General features: G+C 44.2%; 1 protein-coding gene across 3 annotated transcripts in view; it reads right to left on the reverse strand.

Annotated features, from left to right (window-relative positions):
- LOC147453684 (ubiquitin-like-specific protease 1C) overlaps nt 1-20,846 on the reverse strand; it is an 85,147-nt gene that overhangs the window by 23,640 nt on the left and 40,661 nt on the right. For 2 of the 3 annotated variants that reach the window (XM_086515796.1, XM_086515798.1), the window contains exons 3-6: nt 14,496-14,571; nt 14,331-14,405; nt 14,136-14,248; nt 14,012-14,044 (exon numbers count right to left, since the gene is read on the reverse strand). In XM_086515796.1, coding sequence (XP_086371922.1) covers nt 14,012-14,044; nt 14,136-14,248; nt 14,331-14,405; nt 14,496-14,571 — 297 coding nt within the window. The remainder of the gene's footprint in view (nt 1-14,011; nt 14,045-14,135; nt 14,249-14,330; nt 14,406-14,495; nt 14,572-20,846) is intronic. The other variant, XM_086515797.1, reaches the window with a different exon arrangement.

Here is a 20,846-nt window from a genome sequence, read left to right on the forward strand (position 1 = left end):
AGTTTGGATCTTGAGTCCAGCACCGCACAATTGCACCCTCATTGCACATTGGAGCCATTACACTCCCATTGTACCCTAGAGTCCTCGTCTTGGAGTTGAGTGTGCTGTTGTTGTTGTGCTTTGAGTTGTTATTCCATGTTTGTTTGATATTTTCTTTCGGTTGAAGTAAGGATTCTTGCTTACTGCACTGAGGAACATCCACTGTAGAGAGCACGACAAACTTTTCTTACTACACAACCCTTGCATTTCATAAAATCGACCATAGGTCCATACACAAGAGATATATGAAAGATGGGAATTTATCATCATGGATTTTGTCACGAGAAATCCCACCATCCAAGGAGGGTATGATTCCATCCTAGTAGTGGTAGATATGCTCACAAAAGTTGCTCATCTCATTCTTGTAGACCTACAAATCCTCGAGCAATCCCCGCAAAGTCATGAAGGAAATCTTTTGACTATATAGCCTACCAAAAGGATTGTTAGTGATCGAGTCACATAGTTCACTTCTAACTTTGGAGAACAAAGTTCACTTCTAGCTTTTGGAAATCACTCTTCCAAGCCATCGGGACACCGCTACGATTTAGCACAGATTATCACCTTAAAACCGATGGCCAAACAAAGCGGGTCAACGAAGTCATAAAAGACATCTTAAGAGCTTATTGTGCAACAGAACCAAAGAAGTGGATTCAATATCTTCACTGGTGGAATTATGTTACCACATTGCTTCTCATCAAAGCATTGGTTTTAGCACTTAAAGTCTTTATGGTCATGAGTGTCTATCTCCTCTAAATTTTTCAGACCCTACTATATGAACAGAAGCTTCTAGCCAGATCCTTCCAGAAATGGAGGAACAAGACACGATTCATATCTCGACAAGAATCTATAAGTTGGACATGGTTAGGATTTTTAATCCTAAGCCTCTTTGGGAATTAGGTCACTCGGGCTGGTCTTCAGTAAGTTGGTAGGTCTTCTTCTTCTTCTCCTCTTGCTCGGTTTTAGGCCCCTCGGCCGAGATCTACATGCTTTCTAGGGTTAGGATTAGAGAGTCCTAACCCCCTTTGTCTTTAGTAGTAGACACGTCGACAGTTTATGAAAAAAGGCGAGGATGAAGACAGAGAATTTGAGTCATCCTTGAAACGAGCATGTTTCTTGGATTTACTCAATTCCTCGACACTGGGTTTCCAACCTAGGCAGCCAAGATAGTCCTTTGCATGGCTCCTCTTCCCAGAATGCTTTGTAGTCTTCATCATCTGTTTGACCTTCTGTTCAAGAGCATGGTCGAATTCTTGCAAGTATAGTTTTTGCTTTTCTACACTTTACTTTGCTTTCTGCTTCATTGTAAACTTGAGAGGTGAATAGACAGCATCTCTCCATCGAGTGTGAAGCTCGTCAAGCGGCTGGTTCTTCACATCCTTTGCGTACGTCGGGTCCTTGCAGTACTTGATCATCCTTTTGGCACAAGTGTCAACCTACAATTGACATCGGTACTCCATCTTGTCAAGATCTTCCCCTCGAGAACGAGCGATGCTCTGCTCCCAACTCCTAAGAAAGAGGTCTGCTCCCGTTGAAATCTTCGTTAGTTTCTTCTATTGCCCCACTCCGAGGGGGGTTTGCTTCATCTTCTTGAAGTTAGGCAGTGAGTGGAACACTTTCCTCTCTCAATGCCAGAATCCATGTGTGCTGCGGGAAAAGGGATAGATCCTTCGTAGAAGAAAAATTGTATGTGCTTTGATACGCTGTAACAAGCTTCGACACCCCAAGCGAGAAATCTACAACAACATGTGAGAAAATTGCAAACAACTGAACTGAACTTGAATAGATGAAGAGAGAAGAGGAGAGTCGACACGAAGCGGCAGAGTTCCACTTCTAGATGCCTCGCTCTAATCTAAAGATCGATGCTACTTTCAAAGTTTCTTTCCTATCGATGCTTCACAAGGTACAATGTCCGAGGGCGCTCTCTTGCAAATGCTACTAAGCTAATCTACCAAAGAGAGACCCTGTCACGTGACACATCCAACCCTATGTGTCCGTGGACAAGCTACAGCATGACCAGGGTTCAGTTCAATCAAGTCAGTCTAGAATAGGAAGTGATCTAGCACTTTTGTGAGTCTGTTCGCAAACCGTGCATGTCCAGACACTTAGTATACATGCATATCCTCTGGTTGCACACAGCATGATCATAAGCATTCCCATCAGAATCCATCATAGCCCTTCAGGGGAATTTTCCAATGCATTTAGCCTATTTTCCCTATTTTTGACATTTTTCACTTATTATTTTTATGTGACTTTTGTTGGAAAGTAGATAGGGCAAATTGAGTAAGTTTGTATATAAGCAAACCTAGACTAGCACTAATTGGCAGAAGAGGCAACAGGAGCCAAGCTAAACAGGCAACTTCTCAAGCAAGAACTTGGTGGTCTCCCCTCCAAGCAAGGACTCAGCACCTAGCATTTTCCTCATCAGCATCCACCATTGGCGTTTTCTCCAGCAAGTAGTCATCGCTCTGCCCTAGCGTTTTGCATCAGCAACCCGTCGGCACACTTCAAGCCTAGCATTGTGATCCTTGCCATCGCCAACAGTCCCCCATGCCTAGCGTTTTTGATCCTAGCAAGAGGAGCCCCAGTTTCCAACATTTGGACCATTACAGCAGGTGATTTTCAGCCATAAAACACCATCAGTTTTCAGCCCCAAGACCTGCAGATTTTCAGCGACAAAGATCGGCAGAAATCAGCCCCAAAACCAGCGTTTTGGACTTGCCGCAGATTTCAGCCCATAGCGTTTTTGGACAGCAGATAAAAGATTGCAGATTTCAGCCCATAGGTCGGTTTCGCCATTCCCGTCGTCATCGCCGACATATCCTAGACTTGCATCAATCTCATGCATACAGTTTGTACCAATTTGTGCAATCATAAGTAGGCTACTCTCGCCGACGAGAGTGGGGCCTTCGGAGGAGGGTTTTACAACGTCTCTGGTGTCGTATCTCTCTTCTCTATCTATCTCTCAGTCTCATACACTTGCACGCACAGTGTCCATTCACTTTGTTTATGATCATTGCACTCTCTCATTAAGAACGGAAGGCTCTACCTTTCATAAGAACAAAAAGGAACCTTGAGCACATTATGGAGCACTCGTCTTGAGAAAGAACAACATTCATTTCGCTGCACCTAACATTGGTATCAGAGCTTTGGCAGTGTTCTGTATCACTCAAGGAAAGAACCACAAGAACCATAGAATTTTTTTTGCTTGTTGAGGTCGCACGAACCCAAGTTCGCTTGGGCGTGTCGATTCCTAATCGTGTTTTTGAAGAGTGACAGGAATCCCAAGAAAGAAGGGCTTGTCCAGCATCCCCTTGTGCCTCTTTTCACTCATTGAGCGCGGACCGTGCACTTAGCGGCCGGCCAATCGACGTGAGGTGGGAAAAAGCAACCTTGGTGTAAGCGCAAGGCCGCTAAGGGATGCGCCCGCGGAAGAGAGCGGAACTTGGGTGAAGAGAAGATCCTTCTCAAGCACAGATTGCAAGCGAAAGAAAACCCTCAAGAACCTCAAGACCCGCAAGAACCCATAGTGACATAAAAACCCGTTTCAACCCTCCGAAACGGCGAAACGGGCAAAACAGCCAAAACGTTTCGACGAAACGTGCGAAAAGAGGTTTTTTTTCTTTATTGCCCCCTTTTGACTAGTTAACCTCAAACCACCCCGGGGATTTTTTAAGCTATGCACAAAGGCTGCCTCAAAAAATCGATAGATTTTTTCACCTCAAGCACATCGAATAATGTCTCTCTCTCTCTCTCTCTCTCTCTCTCTCTCTCTCTCTCTCTCTCTCTCAACCTTACGCGTCAGCACGGCCCCCTTGTCTTTACCTCCACGTTGTTGCAGGTGGCTGCCGACTTACATTGTTCACTCGTGACTCAAGTCTCACATCTAGATTTTGGTATTTCATGTCTTTACAGATGAATGTGTATGTATATTCAATGTACAACTATACAAACATACATATAAAACGAAACCTGTGTTTCGCTTTCTTTGAGCTCCGAAACGAAACGTTTCAAAAACCTCGAAACCTCGAAACGTTTTATGTCACACTGCAAGAACCTCAAGAACTCAAGAACCACAAGAACCCAAGTTCCTCGTGAACTTAAGAAACCGAGACCACAAGAACCCAAAAGAACCCAAGACTTCAGTGGATGGTCATCACTCGAAGCGGAATGGCTACTTCGCTTGGTGGTGATGAGCATGAGAGAGGCGAAGAAGACTTTTCCCCACCAGGAGGTTTTTCCGACCCTCCCCCTTCCCCATCTACGTCAAGGTTTGCACTAACTCCTATGGAGGGTTTGGACCATATGTTTATGGAAAGGAAGTTACAACGCGAAGCAAGAAATGCAGAAAGAATGGCAGAATTTGATCGTGAATGCAAAGAAAGAAAAGCAGAAATGGATCGCAGACACGCAAAAAGAAAAGTAGAAATGGATCGCAGACACACAGAAAGCAAAGCAGAAAGAGAAGCAGAAAGAAAGGCAGCCATAGAGCGTGAGCAAGAGTTCTGGCGACTCTTTTATCAAGTTCAGGCACAGATGCAAGAGATTTGGGGAAAGGAGACTCTCTCAGTCTCTTCTTCTCCAAAGCTTGACACATGATTTGCATGATGATTTGAATGACAATGATTTTGCATGATGGGATAAGCATGATAATTTGAATGCCAATGACAAGCATGATGATTTGTATGATCAAAATGTGATTTCTCAAAAGAATGATGATTTGCATGATCAAGATTTGATTTCTCACAAGCATGATGAGTTGCATGAAGATGATGTGATTGTTCACAAGGATGATGTGTTAGTGGATGCTTTTCCTAGTGGATGCTTTTCCTAGCGAAGCTAACCTTGTTGTAGATTCGATCAATCACGAAGAACCGATCTTGGCTTTCGAGTCGAGGTCTAAAGAACCCCCACAAGACGATTCGATCATTCAGGAAAAACTGATCTTGGTTCTCGAGCCTAGGTCCAAAGAACCATCACAGGAAGTATTATGTGTTCGCATGATTAATACGCACGCATTGTACGAGTGTTTCATTCGTGATCGTTTCCTGTATTTTAGCCAGTGTCTTTATGTGATCCCTTTTCCTAGGCATGACATATTGTACGTTGACCACGTTTCGCTCATGAATGAGCACAAATGTATGCGGATTTTTCATGAAAAGCTGAAAAGTATGCGTTCAAGGAAGTCACATTCCATGTTTCTTCCTTGGCATGACACAGTACCCGAAAGAGCATATGAAAGTATGAGCACCAAGCATGGACATTTCCATTGTGAATTACCACAGTTGATTGCTTTAGATCAAAAGAAAAAGATTCGATCTCATTGTTTGCGTGTGTGTGGTGAACGCTTTGGCATTCCATCTCTTTGTTCATCCACATTGCATGCACAGTCTATTAGGACGACAAGATTTTTTCCACTCACTTTACATGGAATAGGTATATTCATGGTTTTGTGTTGGAAGAGGTTTCAAGAATTTTCAACCATGGAGATTCTTGAAGAAGACAGAAGCATGACTCTCGACGAAGTTGAAGTATTGAAGGAGCCACAGAAGACTTTGTGTCGCTTCCGGCACGGCCCAAAGAAGCAAGCGTTGCAGACCTTTATGAAGTTCAAGTACCGCACGACCCACACATCAGAGTGAGCTGGCGACGAGTTCCTTCCAAGATTCCGGATGCTATTGGCGATCTCCCTGACGCCATACAGTTCGGTACCAGTACCTCACTTTGAAAAGGAGGGGATGTCACGTGACACATCCAACCCTCTGTGTCCGTGGACAAGCTGCAGCATGACCAGGGTTCAGTTCAGTCAAGTCAGTCTAGAATAGGAAGTGATCTGGCACTTTTGTGAGTCTGTTCGCAGACCATGCATGTCCAGACACTTAGTATACATGCATATTCTTTGGTTGCACACAGCATGATTATAAGCATTCCCATCAAAATCCTTCAGGAGAATTTTCCAGTGCATTTAGTCTATTTTTCCTATTTTTGACATTTTTCACTTATTATTTTTAAGTGACTTTTGTTGGAAAGTAGGTAGGGCAAATTGAGTAAGTTTGTATATAAGCAAACCTAGACTAGCACTAATTGGCAGAAGAGGCAACATGAGCAAAGCTCAACAGGAAACTTCTCAAGCAAGAACTTGGTGGTCTCCCCTCCAAGCAAGACGTACTCAGCACCTAGCGTTTTCCTCATCAACATCCACCATTGGCATTTTCTCCAACAAGTAGTCATCGCCATCCAGTCCCTCCCCTAGCGTTTTGCATCAGCAACCAGTCACAACCAGTCAGCACACTTCAAGACTAGCGTTTTGATCCTTGCCATTGCCAACAGTCCCCCATGCCTAGAGTTTTTGATCCTAGCAAGAGCAACCCCAGTTTCCAGCCTTTGGACCATTACAACAGGTGATTTTCAGTCATAAAAGACCATCAGTTTTCAGCCCTAAGACCTGCCAAATTTCAGCGACAAAGATCGGCAGAAATCAGCCCCAAAACCAGCTTTTGGACTTGCCGCAGATTTCAGCCCATAGCGTTTTTGGACAGCAGATAAAAGATTGCAGATTTCAACCCATAGGTCGGTTTCGCCATTCCCGTCGTCATTACCGACATAGCCTAAACTTGCATCAATCTCATGCATATAGTTTGTACCAGTTTGTGCAATCATAAGTAGGCTACTCTCGCCGACGAGAGTGGGGCCTTCGGAGGAGGGTTTTACAACGTCTCTGGTGTCGTATCTCTCTTCTCTATCTATCTCCCAGTCTCATACACTTGCACGCACAGTGTCCATTCCCTTTGTTTATGATCATTGCACTCTCTCATTAAGAACGGAAGGCTCTACCTTCCATAAGAACAAAAAGGAACCTTGAGCACATTATGGAGCACTCATCTTGAGAAAGAACAACATTCATTCTGCTGCACCTAACAGACCCCTTGGCATACAAGGTGAAAAGCTCTAGCCTCCAAAAGCTTGCGTTTCATAGCGATTTTCGCGTTTTGCGCTTGCTATCCGTGTCACAAACTGCTGACATGTCAAGCCACTGAAGAACGGAGCCAACCTACACATCCTGGCCGAAGGGCCTAAACCTTAAGAAGCAGCACCAATAGAAGAAGAAGAAGAAGAAGAAGCACAAGAAGTTCACACCAACTTATGGGATCCCGTCCGATGGGCCCAAGTGACTAAAGACATAAAATAAAACGGGACTTGCAAACTCACACACACAAAGAATCGCGTGGAGAACAAATGATGTGGCATGCCTATACGAATCGCGTGCGATTTCCGCTGACATGCTGACATGAAGTTGTTTACGCTAGCTTTTGAGCACCAGATGCTTTTAGAGATGCTTTTAGATCTGGTAGCTTTTCATGAAACTGCTTTTGAGAGGACAAGGGCCTTTAAATATGACCCATGGGCTCTCACTTTGGTGGCAGTTTGCCCGTGAGAGATGAAGAACGGAGTTGTATTGAGTTCAAGCAATATAAAGAAATATCGAAAGGGGCACCAAGGTTTGGGGCCAATGCTCTCTCGGGGTGGAACTCCGCCACTCCCCATCTTGTGTGTCGTGCACTCTCTATCTCTTTCAGTTCAATTGTTATTCGAAGTGCTTAAAGTTGTTCAGTCTGCTCTTTTCTGTTTATCCACGTCAATAGTTCACGTTCGCTTTATTTTTGTAGAGTTTTGGCTGCTCGGCCACACCTTTGAGTAACAAGGGTTAGGTTTGTTAAACCATGAAGACTATGCCACGTCACACAAACTTGTGACAATACCTCTACATAAAGAGAGATGGGGAAAACCCTAAAAAGATATAGAATAAGATAATGGGGGAAAATCCCAAAACAAACCACGGAATATATCAAGTGATAAAGGTACCATCGTCTACTCCTGAATGGTATCATAGACATTGGACAAACTCTCTCATCCAAAAGAAAACCTCCTGTAAAACCCTCTCTCTAAATCTGATCATGGGTGCTCCCTTTGGACCATGGAAAATCTCACGTACTCTTAACAACTACAAGAAAAGCATATCTACACATAGTGGCTGTCACGTGACACATCCAACCCTATGTGTCTGTGGACAAGCTACAGCACGACAAGGGTTCAGCCAATCCAGTTAGTCTAGATTTAGAAGTGTTTTGGCACTTTTGTGAGTCTGTTCGCACACCGTACATGCCCACGCACTGAGTGTAGATGCATATCCTCTAGCTGCACACAACATGATCATAAGCATTCTCATCAAAATCCTTCAAGGAAATTTTCCGGGTGTATTTAGCCTATTTTTCCTATTTTTGACATTTTTCACTTATTATTACGTGACTTTTGTTGTAAAGTAGATAGGGCAAATTGAGTAAGTTTGTATATAAGCAAACCTAGGCTACCAGTAATTGGCAGACGAGGCAGCAGGAGCACCTTGCTCAATAGGCAACTTTTCACCAAGATCCCCCCTTGGTGGCGTTTTCCCTCCAAGCCAGACTCTCCCTTCACCTAGCGTTTTCATCAACAAGCATCATCGTCAGAAGACTTCAGCACTTGGCGTTTTCAGCAGGCATCAGCATCACCATAGCCTCCCAAGCATTGGCGTTTTTCATCAAGACTTCCTCGCAGGACAACCTCAGCCCTAGCGTTTCCAGAATCCCCAAATCGCCCTCCCTTCGCATGGCGTTTTCAGCAGATAAAGCATCAGTAAATTTCAGCAATAGAGACCAGTAAAACCAGCAAATTTCAGCCATCAGACATCAGCCCATATCAGCGTTTTTGGTTCCAAAAACTTTCAGCCATTAGCGTTTTTGGGACAGCAGTAGAATCGCAGCAGATTTCAGCCAGTAGCGTTTTTGGACAACAGGACAAAAGCAGTCAGTTTTCAGCCCTCGTCATCCCCGTCGTCAACATCGACCTAGCCTAGATTTGCATCATTCACATGCATCCACTTTGTACCAGTTTGTGCAATCAATCATAGACCACTCTCGCCAACGAGAGTGGGGCCTTCGGAGGAGGGTTTTACGTCTCTGGTGTCGTATTCTCTTCTCTCTCTATCTCTCAGTCTCATACACTTTCACGCACACTGTCTATCCACTTGCTGTGATCATTGCACTCTCTCATTAAGAACGGAAGGCTCTCCCTTCCATAAGAACAAAAAGGAACATTGAGCACAATACGGAGCACTCATCTTGAGAAAGAACAACATTCATTCCGCTGCACCTAACATTGGTATCAGAGCTTTGGCAGTGTTCTGTATCACTCGAAGAAAGAACCCCTGAATATTTTTTTGCTTGTTGCGGTCGCACGAACCCAGGTTCGCTTGGGCGTGTCAATTCCTAATCATGTTTTTGAAGAGTGACAGGAATCCCAAGAAAGAAGGGCTTGTCCAACCTCCCCTTGTGCCTCTTTTCACTCATTGAGAGCGGACCGTGCACTTAGCGGCCGGCCAATCGACGTGAGGTAGGAAAAAACCTTGGTGTGAGCGCAAGGGCGCCAAGGGGTGCGCCTGCGGAAAAGAGCAGAACTCGGGTGAAGAGAAGATCCTTCTCTAACACAGATTACAGCAAAAGAAGACCCTCAAGAACCCCAAGAACCAAGACTCCCAAGAACCCAAGTTCCTCGTGAACTTACAAACCCAAGCCCACAAGAACCCAAGACTTCAGTGGATGGTCATCACCCGAAGTGGAATGGATACTTCGCATACAAGTGATGAGTATGAGAGAGGCGACGAAGAATGCGACGAAGAATTTTTCCCACCCGGAGGTTTTTCCGACCCTTCCCCTTTCCTATCTACGCCAAGGATTGCACTAACTCCTATGGAGGCTTTCGACAAGAGGATGATGGACAAGAAGTTAGAAAGCAAAGAAAGAATAGCAACCATAGAGCGCAAATACCAAGAAAGAATGGCAGCCATAGTGCGTGAGAGCGAGCAAGCACACTTGGAAGCCAAAGAAAGACAAGCCAAATTTGATCGCGAGAAGAACGAAAGACAAGCAGAATATGACCGCGAGAACAAAGCAAGACAAGAGAAGAGCGATCAACACATGAAAGAGTTGTGGCAACTTTTTTCTCACGTGCAGGCGCACTTTGCACAGAATCAGGAAAAGGAGACTCTCTCAGTCTCTTCTTCTCCAAAGCATGACACACAAGATTTGCATGATGATTTGAATAATAATGATGGGCATGATGATTTGGATGACACTGACAACCATGATGATTTGCATGATCAAGATGTGATTTCTCACAAGCATGATGATTTGCATGAAGATGACGTGATTGTTCACAAGGATGATGAGTTCATTGATGCTTTTTCTAGCGAAGCTAGCCTCGTCGCAGATTCAATCAATCACGAAGAACCGATCGTGGCTCTCGAGCCTAGGTCCAAAGAACCTTTACAGGAAGTATTATATGTTCGCATGATTAGTCAGCACGCATTGTGCGAGTGTTTCATTCGTGATCGTTTCCTGTATTTTCGTCAGCGTCTTTACGTGATCCCTTTTCCTAGGCATGACATATTGTACATTGAGCACGAATGTATGCGGATTGTTCATGCAAAGCTAAAAAGTATGTATGTAAGGAAGTCATATTCCATGTCTCTTCCTTGGCACGACACAGTTGTAGAAAGAGCACATGAAAGTATGAGAACCAAGCATGGGCATTTCCGATGTGAATTGCCACAGTTGATTGATTTGGATCAGAAAGACAAGATTCGATCTCATTGTTTACGTGTGTTTGGTGAACGGTTTGGCACTCTGTATCTTTGTTCATCTACATTGCATGCACAGTCTTTGAAGAAGACAAGATTTTTTCCACTCACTTTACATGGAATAGGTATGTTCATGTTTTTGTGTTGGAAGTGGTTTCAGGAATTTTCAGCCATGGAGATTCCTGAAGAAGAAAGAACCATGACTCGTGACGAAGTTGAAGCATCGAAGAAGCCTCAGAAGCCTTTAAGTCGCTTTCGGCGCAGCCCAAAGAAGCAAGCATTGCAAACCTTTATGAGGTTCAAGTACAGCACGACCCACACATCAGAGTGGGCCGGCGAAGAGTCCCTTCCAAGATTCCGGATGCTATTGGCGATCTCCCTCGAAGCCGTACAGTTCGGTATCAGTACCTCACTTTGAAAAGGAGAGGATGTCATGTGACACATCCAACCCTATGTGTCAATGGACAAGCTACAACATGACAAGGGTTCAGTCAGTCCAGTCAGTCTAGATTTAGAAGTGTTCTGGCACTTTTGTGAGTGTTCGCAGACCGTGCATGCCCAGGCACTTAATGTAGATGGATAGCTCTGGTTGCACACAGCATGATCGTAAGCATTCCCATCAAAATCCATCGGAATCGTTCAGGGGAATTTTCCAATGCATTTAGCCTATTTTCCTTATTTTTGACATTTTTCACTTATTATTTTTAAGTGACTTTTATTGGAAAGTAGGTAGGGCAAATTGAGTAAGTTTCTATATAAGCAAACCTGGGCTAGCACTAATTGGCAGAAGAGGCTGCAAGAGCACCTTGCTCAACAGGCAACTTCTCAGCAAGATCCCCCCTTGGTGGCGTTTTCCCTCCAAGCAAGACTCCCCCTTCACCTTGCGTTTTCATCAGCAAGCATCATCGCCGGAAGACTTCAGCACTTAGCGTTTTCAGCAGGCATCAACATCTGCCATAGCCTCCCAAGCATTGGCGTTTTTCATCAAGACTTCCTCGCAGCACAACCTCAGCCCTAGCATTTCCAGAATCCCCAAATCGCCCTCCCTTTGCATGGCATTTTCAACAGATTTCAGCAATAGACCAGTAAAACCAGCGAATTTCAGCCAGCAAACATCAGCCCATATCAACGTTTTTGGTTCCAGAAACTTTCAGCCATTAGCGTTTTTGGGACAGCAGTAGAATCGCAGCAGATTTCAGCCAGTAGGGTTTTTGGACAACAAGACAAAAGCAGTCAGTTTTCAGCCCTTGAGTCGGTCTCATCGTCCCCGTCGTCGACATCGACCTAGCCTAAATTTGCATCACATGCATCCACTTTGTACCAGTTTGTGCAATCAATCATAGACCACTCTCGCCAACGAGAGTGGGGCCTTCGGAGGAGGGTTTTACAACGTCTCTAGTGTCGTACTCTTCTCTCTCAATCTCGTACACTTTCACGCAGAGTGTCCATCCACATGTTGTGATCATTGCACTCTCTCATTAAGAACGGAAGGCTCTCCCTTCCATAAGAACAAAAAGGAACCTTGAGCACAATACGGAGCACTCATCTTGAGAAAGAACAACATTCATTCGCTGCACCTTACAATGGCCCACTCCTCAAAGAGACATCTAGAATCTCCATGGACACACCACGAAGAACTGGCTAGGCAAAATCTAAAAATCCATGCATCTGCCCTGAGATGGAAAAAGGCAAGGGTAGTCCCATGCTGCCCATCGACTGCCAGTGGTGTTGCCTTGCTGCAAGTGAAGCAAAACGTTGGGCTACAAAAAGGCTGGGGCTGGGAGAAGGGAGTTGGAAAACGCCAACAAACTGCCCTCCTCAACCCAAAGCTCACCTTGGAGCTGCCCCCAAGGGGCGCCATGCAACCTCAAGCATGTGCACACATTGCTCTCCCTCGTACCCCAACCCACACCTATATGGCTCCAAAGGTCTGGGGTCGGCCAATTGTCCACCAACCACCATGACCTCATAAACAGGAGAAAAATAGGAAACTGTCACGAAGAATGTACCAAAAGCCCACTAGGGCTATGGGGAAAAAGGAGGCAAGGCCGGGAAAAATACTCCCGGCTTGCAAGAGCCTAATGGCCATTGAACCAAGCCAAAATCCAAGGCTAAACATGGCTTGAGTGTCCCGACATGAGAAAACTACCTTACACTGACCGGACATAGCCACAAAACAACCCTCACTCCCCCACACCTGTCCCTGGAAGAAATTGGAACTGACTAAACAAATCCAAAGAGATGCCATAACTCTAACATCACTTAAAAAAGAGTGAAATGTTTCAGCACTTTCGCGTATGCAAGCCTTCTGAAACGCACTTCGTGAAAACACTAGCGTAGTCACATCCGACCAGGCAATGGACAACGCCTCTTTGGAGAGAGAAGCTCGTCACAATCGTCAATCTTTTGATGTAGATCAAAGTACTCAAAGGAGAGAGTCATTGATTGATACCCACACCTCTCATCCCAACCCAGCTTCACCTTCAACCAATGCCAAAAGCCTAAGTAGTGAGTGAGACTACATGGGGAGAACCCCCGTCACCCCTTAATTAGGCCCAACAGTGCGTAATGGTGTACTAGTGAAGAGTGTGTTTGTGGGTGTGTGGCTATAGCAAGGAATGTGATGAGGCTAAAAGCTAGAGCAATGAATAGGATAGGTGTCATAGGTAAGTGAAAAACAGGAAGCTGAGACTAAAAACGGGGCAACGTGTGGAAAAGGCAGCTTGGCTTGGGTGAAGTCTACGGCTAGAAAGGGTGGCACAAAGAATAGGGGAGGATGGCGGGCAAGTCTGATAGAGGCTGTCAAAGGCATTAGAATGCAGCAAGACAGCAATGGCAGACCAGCCAAGAGGCGGTAGAGGGCAGCATAGGTCGACAGTCGAGCAGAGATAGCGCGCAAGAGGAAGGGTTTGCTCTTGCAATGACGGGAAGATGACGAAATGGGCTTGGACTACGGCACTAGGGAAGGCACAGTGAGCGGCACCTCGGTTTCAAGCAGCCCGATTAAGGTTTCAACAGGTTTCGATTAGGTTTCAAACGGGTTTCACTTAGTGCTCTCTCTCTCTCTCTCTCTCTCTCTCTCTCTCTCTCTCTCTCTCTCTCTCTCTCTCTCTCTCTCTCTCTCTCTCTCTCTCTCTGTATGTATGTATGTATGTATGTATTTTAATTTTTTATTTTTTTGTGTATATATACACACAAATATATACACGAAAATGGTGGGCTTCTACCCTTTGTATTGCATAAAGGCATTAATTTGAAGAAAGGAATAAACGAGCGATAGTAGGTCACAAATGAGGTTACCTTGATGGATAGAGAAATTTAGCACCAGCCAATCTGCATGAAGTCGAGCCAAAAGAATAACCTATTTGTGAACTGTCAACAGAGGAACATAACTACAAACTACGTGAAAGCACCTAAAATATACTTCTCTGAAGCATTATGCATGCACTTCCGCTTAAGAAGATTGACACTACTAGAAGATTCCCCAACGGCCACTTCCTTCAACTCTTCATCATCAGAAAGTTCCAAAGCTGTATCCTGAAACGAATGCCATTACACCAGTTAATCAGCTTCAAGTAAATACATGAGCTATAAATTGAACTTGAATCATCATACATACAATTGTATCACCAATAGCTTGCTGAGACCGCTTTGCTGAGCCTGAACGTCCTTTCGGACTGGTAAAGCCAGATCTCTGTAGATGGAAAATTATGAACAGGTACTGGTAAGGAGCGAGGCAAAACATACACAGAAAGTAGCAGATAAGAAAGTGTTTTTCACTAACCATGCTATTGATTGTTGTCAGACCATTAGCCATAGGAGAAACAAGATTTTTCCTGGCAAAGGAAACCTCCAGCACTCTTTCTCAGTTTGTTATATATATGTGTCAGAGTGTCTTGCAATTAAAAACAATAGGAAATGGCAGCAAACTACAAATCACTTACCCATGCTTACATTCCAAAATGGAGCAAAGGCAAAGAGAGGCAAGACACACATCACACACCAAAAATGCTTTAATAAAAACCCATGACAATCTCTGATTCGATACTTTTACAAAGACCACCACTTTTAGTGCTTTTTCAATCACCCTCATACACATTTTGTAGGATCCTGATCCTAAAAAACATCACATGGCATATGCTCGCCCATACTTGTCCAGGCAACCCCAGATGCAGCCTCAAGTGAGAATGCATGCAGTTAGTACATAGTGTAACAAGAAGCGTTTCGTGTATTTGATCATTTTGAGGCAATTAATTTCGTTTCAGTTCGATAATGCCAAGACGAAACACACTACAAAACACATATGTTTCTAGAGGTTATAGGAAACCTAATATTAATGAGTCTGGTCGGTGGATGCATCTTATATACATGGTCACACACGTAATAATATATGCAGAAGTGAATGCGACAAGCCAATCGATGCATTGATGGGAATCACAAAAGAAATGGCAAACATGAAAGCAAAACCGAATAGCAAAAGATAAGATGATGGACATCACAGTAGACATGATCAACCCGTTGATGGGAATCATGATAGGCACGGCCAACATGAAAGCAGAAGTGAATGTGACAACCAATCGATGCATTGATAGTGCAATAGACATGGCAAGCATGAAAGCAAAATTGAATGGCAAATGCGTCAAGCTCTTTGTCAAAGCCAAAATCTTTTGTGACATGAACAGTTCCTTCTATGTGGTAATTGCGTATGTGATCATTTGCCTAGCACTACGACATCTGATCAACTTGACTGTGTTTTGCAGATCCCGACCGAGGGGGGCCTAAACCCTAGAAAAAAGATCTACTAACTTATGAGTGCATATTGAGGGCCTAAAAAATTAAAGAAGAAGAAACAAATACTTCCCAACTTATGGGGCACTGGCCGAGGGACATAAAACCAAAAGTCAAAAGCTAGAACTCTAGAGTAGACTTCCAAAAATCACGTTGACCTGCTGACGTGGCATTGCGGTACGGATTTCGGCGTTTAGCGTTGTTGGTTGCTGACACGGCACTACTGTACAGACTTTCCATTTTTAGCGCTGACAAGCCACGTGGCAGTCTGATACATATTTCCACAAATCAAGCTGGCTGATTTTAGCAGTTTTCAGGACTAGCTTTTTTGGAGCATTTGCTTTTAGATCCTTATGCTTTTAGGAAAAGCAGAGCCCATGTACTCTTTATAAGTGCCATTCTTTCGAGCATTTGGACGCAGAGCTGGAAGATCTGGACCCAACGGGAGTTGTACTCTTGCGAATCAATAATAAAGAAATACCGAAAGGGACGCCAATCTTTGGGGCCAACACGTCTTGGCTCGGAACTTCACTGCGCCATGTCGTCTCTCTCTCTTTTCAAATTGTTTTGAAGTACTAAAGTGTTGCCAAGTGTGTAGATTACAGTGTCTCTGTATTTTCATAACCCACTTGTACACCATAGAGGGCGAAACTAATTCAATTACCTATTAACTTTACACACAGCACTAAGAAGAAAAGAGAACACAGATGCATCCAACGACTAGAATGTCACAACGCACACAAAGACCGACACCCAATAGGCCCCAAAGACTGGCACCCCTTTCTCTATTTCTTTATTCAAATGAAAATAGACGATCCGGACGCGTAGATCAAAGTCTCACAAAGCTGTCCAAACAAGATGAGGGCAAAAATTGCAGGTTTATGACCCAATTTTGGCAACATAACGACGCCAAAACCCTTGTAAGGTTAAAAGCACATGTCTAGGACGGATTCCCTCGCAATTTAGAGGCTTTCTAGTGAGCTGTGACAGAATTTCAGCGTGCTGTAATCCTCTGTTTTTCCACTGTCAGGTGCCCAAAGCCCTGTCTAAGCATCCCAAGGCCTTCCTGAGGCTCCCCTAGTGTTCTCTTGCAGATTAGGTGCAAAACCCCAAACCTGCAGAAAAACATAGCAGGCTATAATTCTATGTTTTAGATCGTTTTTAGCAAAGCAAACACATATATGCGTGTCCCAAGGGCTCCCGCACGCAATGGGACAGTCCCCCTGTGATTTGGACGGGTTTTCACTCGAGAAAACTCTCCAAATTCGCAATCTTTTGAGATGGAAATGTGCATACTTGTGGGGGATTAGCAATTAGCTAATCCGGTTTGTGTTTAGAAGGCTCTTGCCTTAGCAAGCGCGCATAAAACCCTCAAAATTGTACATAGTCAACTGAGAAGCCCAACTAGTGAGGCATTACCATATGTGCAAAGGGGAGAAAGAGATGCACGAGAGCAAATTATCGCGCTATATGAGACAAAGGAGAAGGCAAGCTTTCCATTAAAGCTGTAAACCTGCACCCACTACTCACGCACACACTATAAATGAACACTAATCCAAAAATCAGCCCTCTCATTTGGGTGCCCCCGCTTGATGATGTGTCTTATAGGTTGCTTTGCTACTACCAAGTGTCCAGTTTGCCCCTTTTGTCACAAATCAATGACGTGGCAAGCCCTAGGACACACACACACACACACCGCTACCGTGGCAACAACTCGGGAATTGCACCGATATGCTGATGTGGCATTGTACGGACAACCGCAAAATGCGTTGAAATGCTAACGTGGCAACGTACGGAATTCCGTGATTTACGCTAACAATAGGGCCTTCCGCAAATCGCACTGCCAGCTTTTGGGGATTAATGCTTTTGAGTTGAGAAGCTTTTAGAGATCAATTGCTTTTATTTTTAACTAATTTTGGGGCTCTGCTTTTGGGCATCCCTTGTAAGAATAAATAAGCCCGAAGGGCTCACTTCTCTAGGCATCTGGACGCAAAGATAGAGTGAGCACCCGCGGGCTCTTGTACTTTGCACACAGATTAATATAAAAAGAAATACCGAAAGTGGTTGCCAGTCTTTGGGGCGAATACCTCTTGGCACGGAACTACACCGGGTCATGTTGTCTATTGTGAATTGTTTTAAAGTGAATCTCTGTTGTGTTGCAGTAAATCTTGACTTGAGGTGTCCAAGTTTGTTACACCTTTGGTTTAATTCCCTAGTTCCCACCAACATATAAAGTTGTAAGTGACTTACCGAGTGGCCCAAATCTTATTATGGTGCACACAAGCTTCCATACTCATTAGAATTCAGTGCCAAGACTGACCAACCTAGATTTCCAATGTGAGAAGCTTGTTCGGCCGCAACCGTTTCACACTGGCCATGAAATGTCCACTTGCACCTTTTCAAGGGTTCCAAGGAAAAGAAGTAAAAATAAAATAAATAAATATATGTAGTACATATTTATAGAAGGCAATAGGAAAAATACACCTCCTGGTGACACACCCCACCCTTGAAATACTGATATCACATATATTCTATGATGGGAATCCAAGATATGCATGCTTTCGAAAATGTAGCGTTGGACGATTAGACGATCCCACCAACCTGGCTTCCACACATATATCAAGAATAGAAGTCTTCTGGTGTACTCTCAAGCAAAAACTTCTCTAGCCAAATTTTGTATGGAAAGAGTAGATACAATTGCTTAACTACTCCTTTAAGCATCATGAACCATGCTCTTACTTGGCTCCAAAGAGATACAACAAGTCAATGTCGGTTCCATCTAAAAGGCTTCAAGTCGTGCATGTCCAGACGCTTAGAGTAGATGCATATCCTCTGGTTGCACACAGCATGATCATCAACATTACCATCAGAATCCATCAAGAGTATTTTCCAATGCACATAACCTATTTTCCCTACTTAAGCCATTTTTCACTTATTATTAATAAGTGACTTTGTTGGGAAACCGGGCAAAGTTGGTAAGAGAATATATAAGAAAAGCTAGCTCTAGCACTTTCTGGTAGGGACCAAGTATCCAACAGTGCACCTTCTCAGCAAGACTCCCCTAGCATTTTCAGTCACCAAATAAGCCAACGTTTTCAGCATTTTGCAAATTAGCCCAGCGTTTTGCATTTGCAGATGAAGCCTGGCGAACAGCAGATCATAGCAGACTCCCTAGCGTTTTTGCACCAAGCAACAAATCAGCCCGGCGTTTTTGCATTGCAGACCAACCTCAACGTTTTGCAGATTCCCGGCGACAGGTCAGCATAGAGCATCAGCATTTTGCATTTTCAGCCGTTAGTCTCCATACCACAGTCCCCAAACCTCGCAGATCTCACCTTCCCACAACAGATCCTCGTTGCACGGTCAGATAGGCCAACCTTTGCAGATTCAGCCCGCTATTCGCAGATTTCAGCATCTGCGTTTTCAGCGCGTCGTCGTCGCATCGTCCTCATCGCCGTCATCACCGACATAGAGTCAGAATTCAGCAAATACAAGATTTGCAGATTTCAGCCATTAGCGTTTTCAGTTTTCAGCCCGTCTCGACGTCGTCGGCAAGTCCATCGCATTGTAGAGATTTGTGCAATGAATAGTTGACCGCTCTCGCCATAGAGAGTGGGGACTTCGGAGGAGGGTTTGACAACTTTTCTGGTGTCGTATTTTTCTCTCTCTATCTCTCAGTCTCAACACCCTCATTCACAGTGTTTCCCACTTTGTTTGTGATCATTTGCACTCTCTCACTAAAGGAACGGAAGGCTCTCCCTTCCGTAAGTAAAAGGAACCCTTGAGCACAGTTCGGGGCACTCATCTTGAGCAAAGTTCAACATTCAGTGCCGCTGCACCTTACACCTAGTGCGCCGATACTCACAGTCAGTGTCTGCTAAGACAGTTTATGGCCTCTGTCTGTTTTGTAGGCGTAATCGAGGGCGATTACAATGCTTTCAAGAGGGGGGTATGTCACAAACTGGTGTCGTGTCATGCCACGACAACAGACTCACACACTCTCTCTGGCAGACAGGAGTCCCGAAAATTACAGACTTACTGACGTGGCATGTTGTACGGACCCGTGATCTACGGCGCAAATTGCAGCGGAAAAAGCGACAGCTGTATGGAATTGCAACTTTTGACGCATGAGAATGCTAAGCAAATTTTTAGAAGCTTTTTGGAAGCCTTGCTTTATTTTTTAGAAGCTCTAGATAAGTAGCTTTATTTTAAGTTGATATTAAAAAAAAAGATTGGCAGCTTATGGAGCTCTGCTTTTGGCATCCCTTGTAACAAATAAATAAGTGGCTTTGGCTCCGACTCCTCAGAGCATCTGGACGCAGAGACTGAGAGTGAGACCCCTCCCACTCCCTTGTCCTTTGAGCACAGATTAATACAAAAAGAAATAGAGAAAGGGGCGTCAGTCTTTGGGGCCAATATCCCTAGGCACAGAACTCCATCGGGCCGGGTCGAATCAATTGTGAACTGTGAACAGTTTTGGAGAGAATCTTTGTTGTGTCGCACGAGAATCTTGACTTGGGAGTGTCCAAGTTTGTTACAAGTAAAGAGAATGAATCACGCAAACCGAATCACAACTCATCACAAGATTTCGGAGAGGAAAGGGAATCAGACGATAGTGCATTCGAGGGTTCCGACAATACACAAGAACCATATGTAAATTCATCAAAGAATTCCAGAGAAGAAAGACGACCGGATAAGAGTGTGTCCCATGGTTCCGACGATTGAGATTGAGTGCCAATGAACGGGAGAGACCAGCGAGGCTACCACCAAGTCCCAAGGTACAAGAAAAGAACAGAAAGGGAATCATCTGGTAGATCAAAGAATTCCAAGGATCCAAATTGAGGTGGCAAGGGCAAGGTCGGCCATCACAACCACCAACAAGTCAAAGAGCACAATTGAAAAGAATTGAAAGGTAAGCTAGGTCCACCGGATAATTTGGTTAAGGGTACTTTAGGCCCTCGATGCAAAGTGGATGGAGGAGGAGAGCCTCAAAAATTCTCTTCAGAGAGCTATACGTTGAAGCTTTTGGGCTATTAGCAGTGTCTATACCAAAAGTTACCGATGAATCGGCAAGCTAAATTTGGTGTGGTGTGGACTGCACAAGAGGGCTCTCCTCCTTTGTCACAGATTGCCTAGATTGAATAAAGTCACTAATTCCTCATTGAGATTTTAGTGTACTTACAGACTGACAGTAGTTTGCGGAATGACTTTAAGAACAGACGTGCATTGAATTGGAAATTTCCTTAATTGGATTAAAAACATGTGCTCTTTCATGTGTGCATTGTTGGAGACGTGTAGAGAGAGAGAAAATATCTGCAACATTTTATCTAATAAATGATTTGAACGT

This window comes from Adiantum capillus-veneris, chromosome 7, assembly GCF_014529385.1.
Source record: "Adiantum capillus-veneris isolate H3 chromosome 7, ASM1452938v2, whole genome shotgun sequence".
Lineage (NCBI taxonomy): Eukaryota > Viridiplantae > Streptophyta > Polypodiopsida > Polypodiales > Pteridaceae > Adiantum > Adiantum capillus-veneris.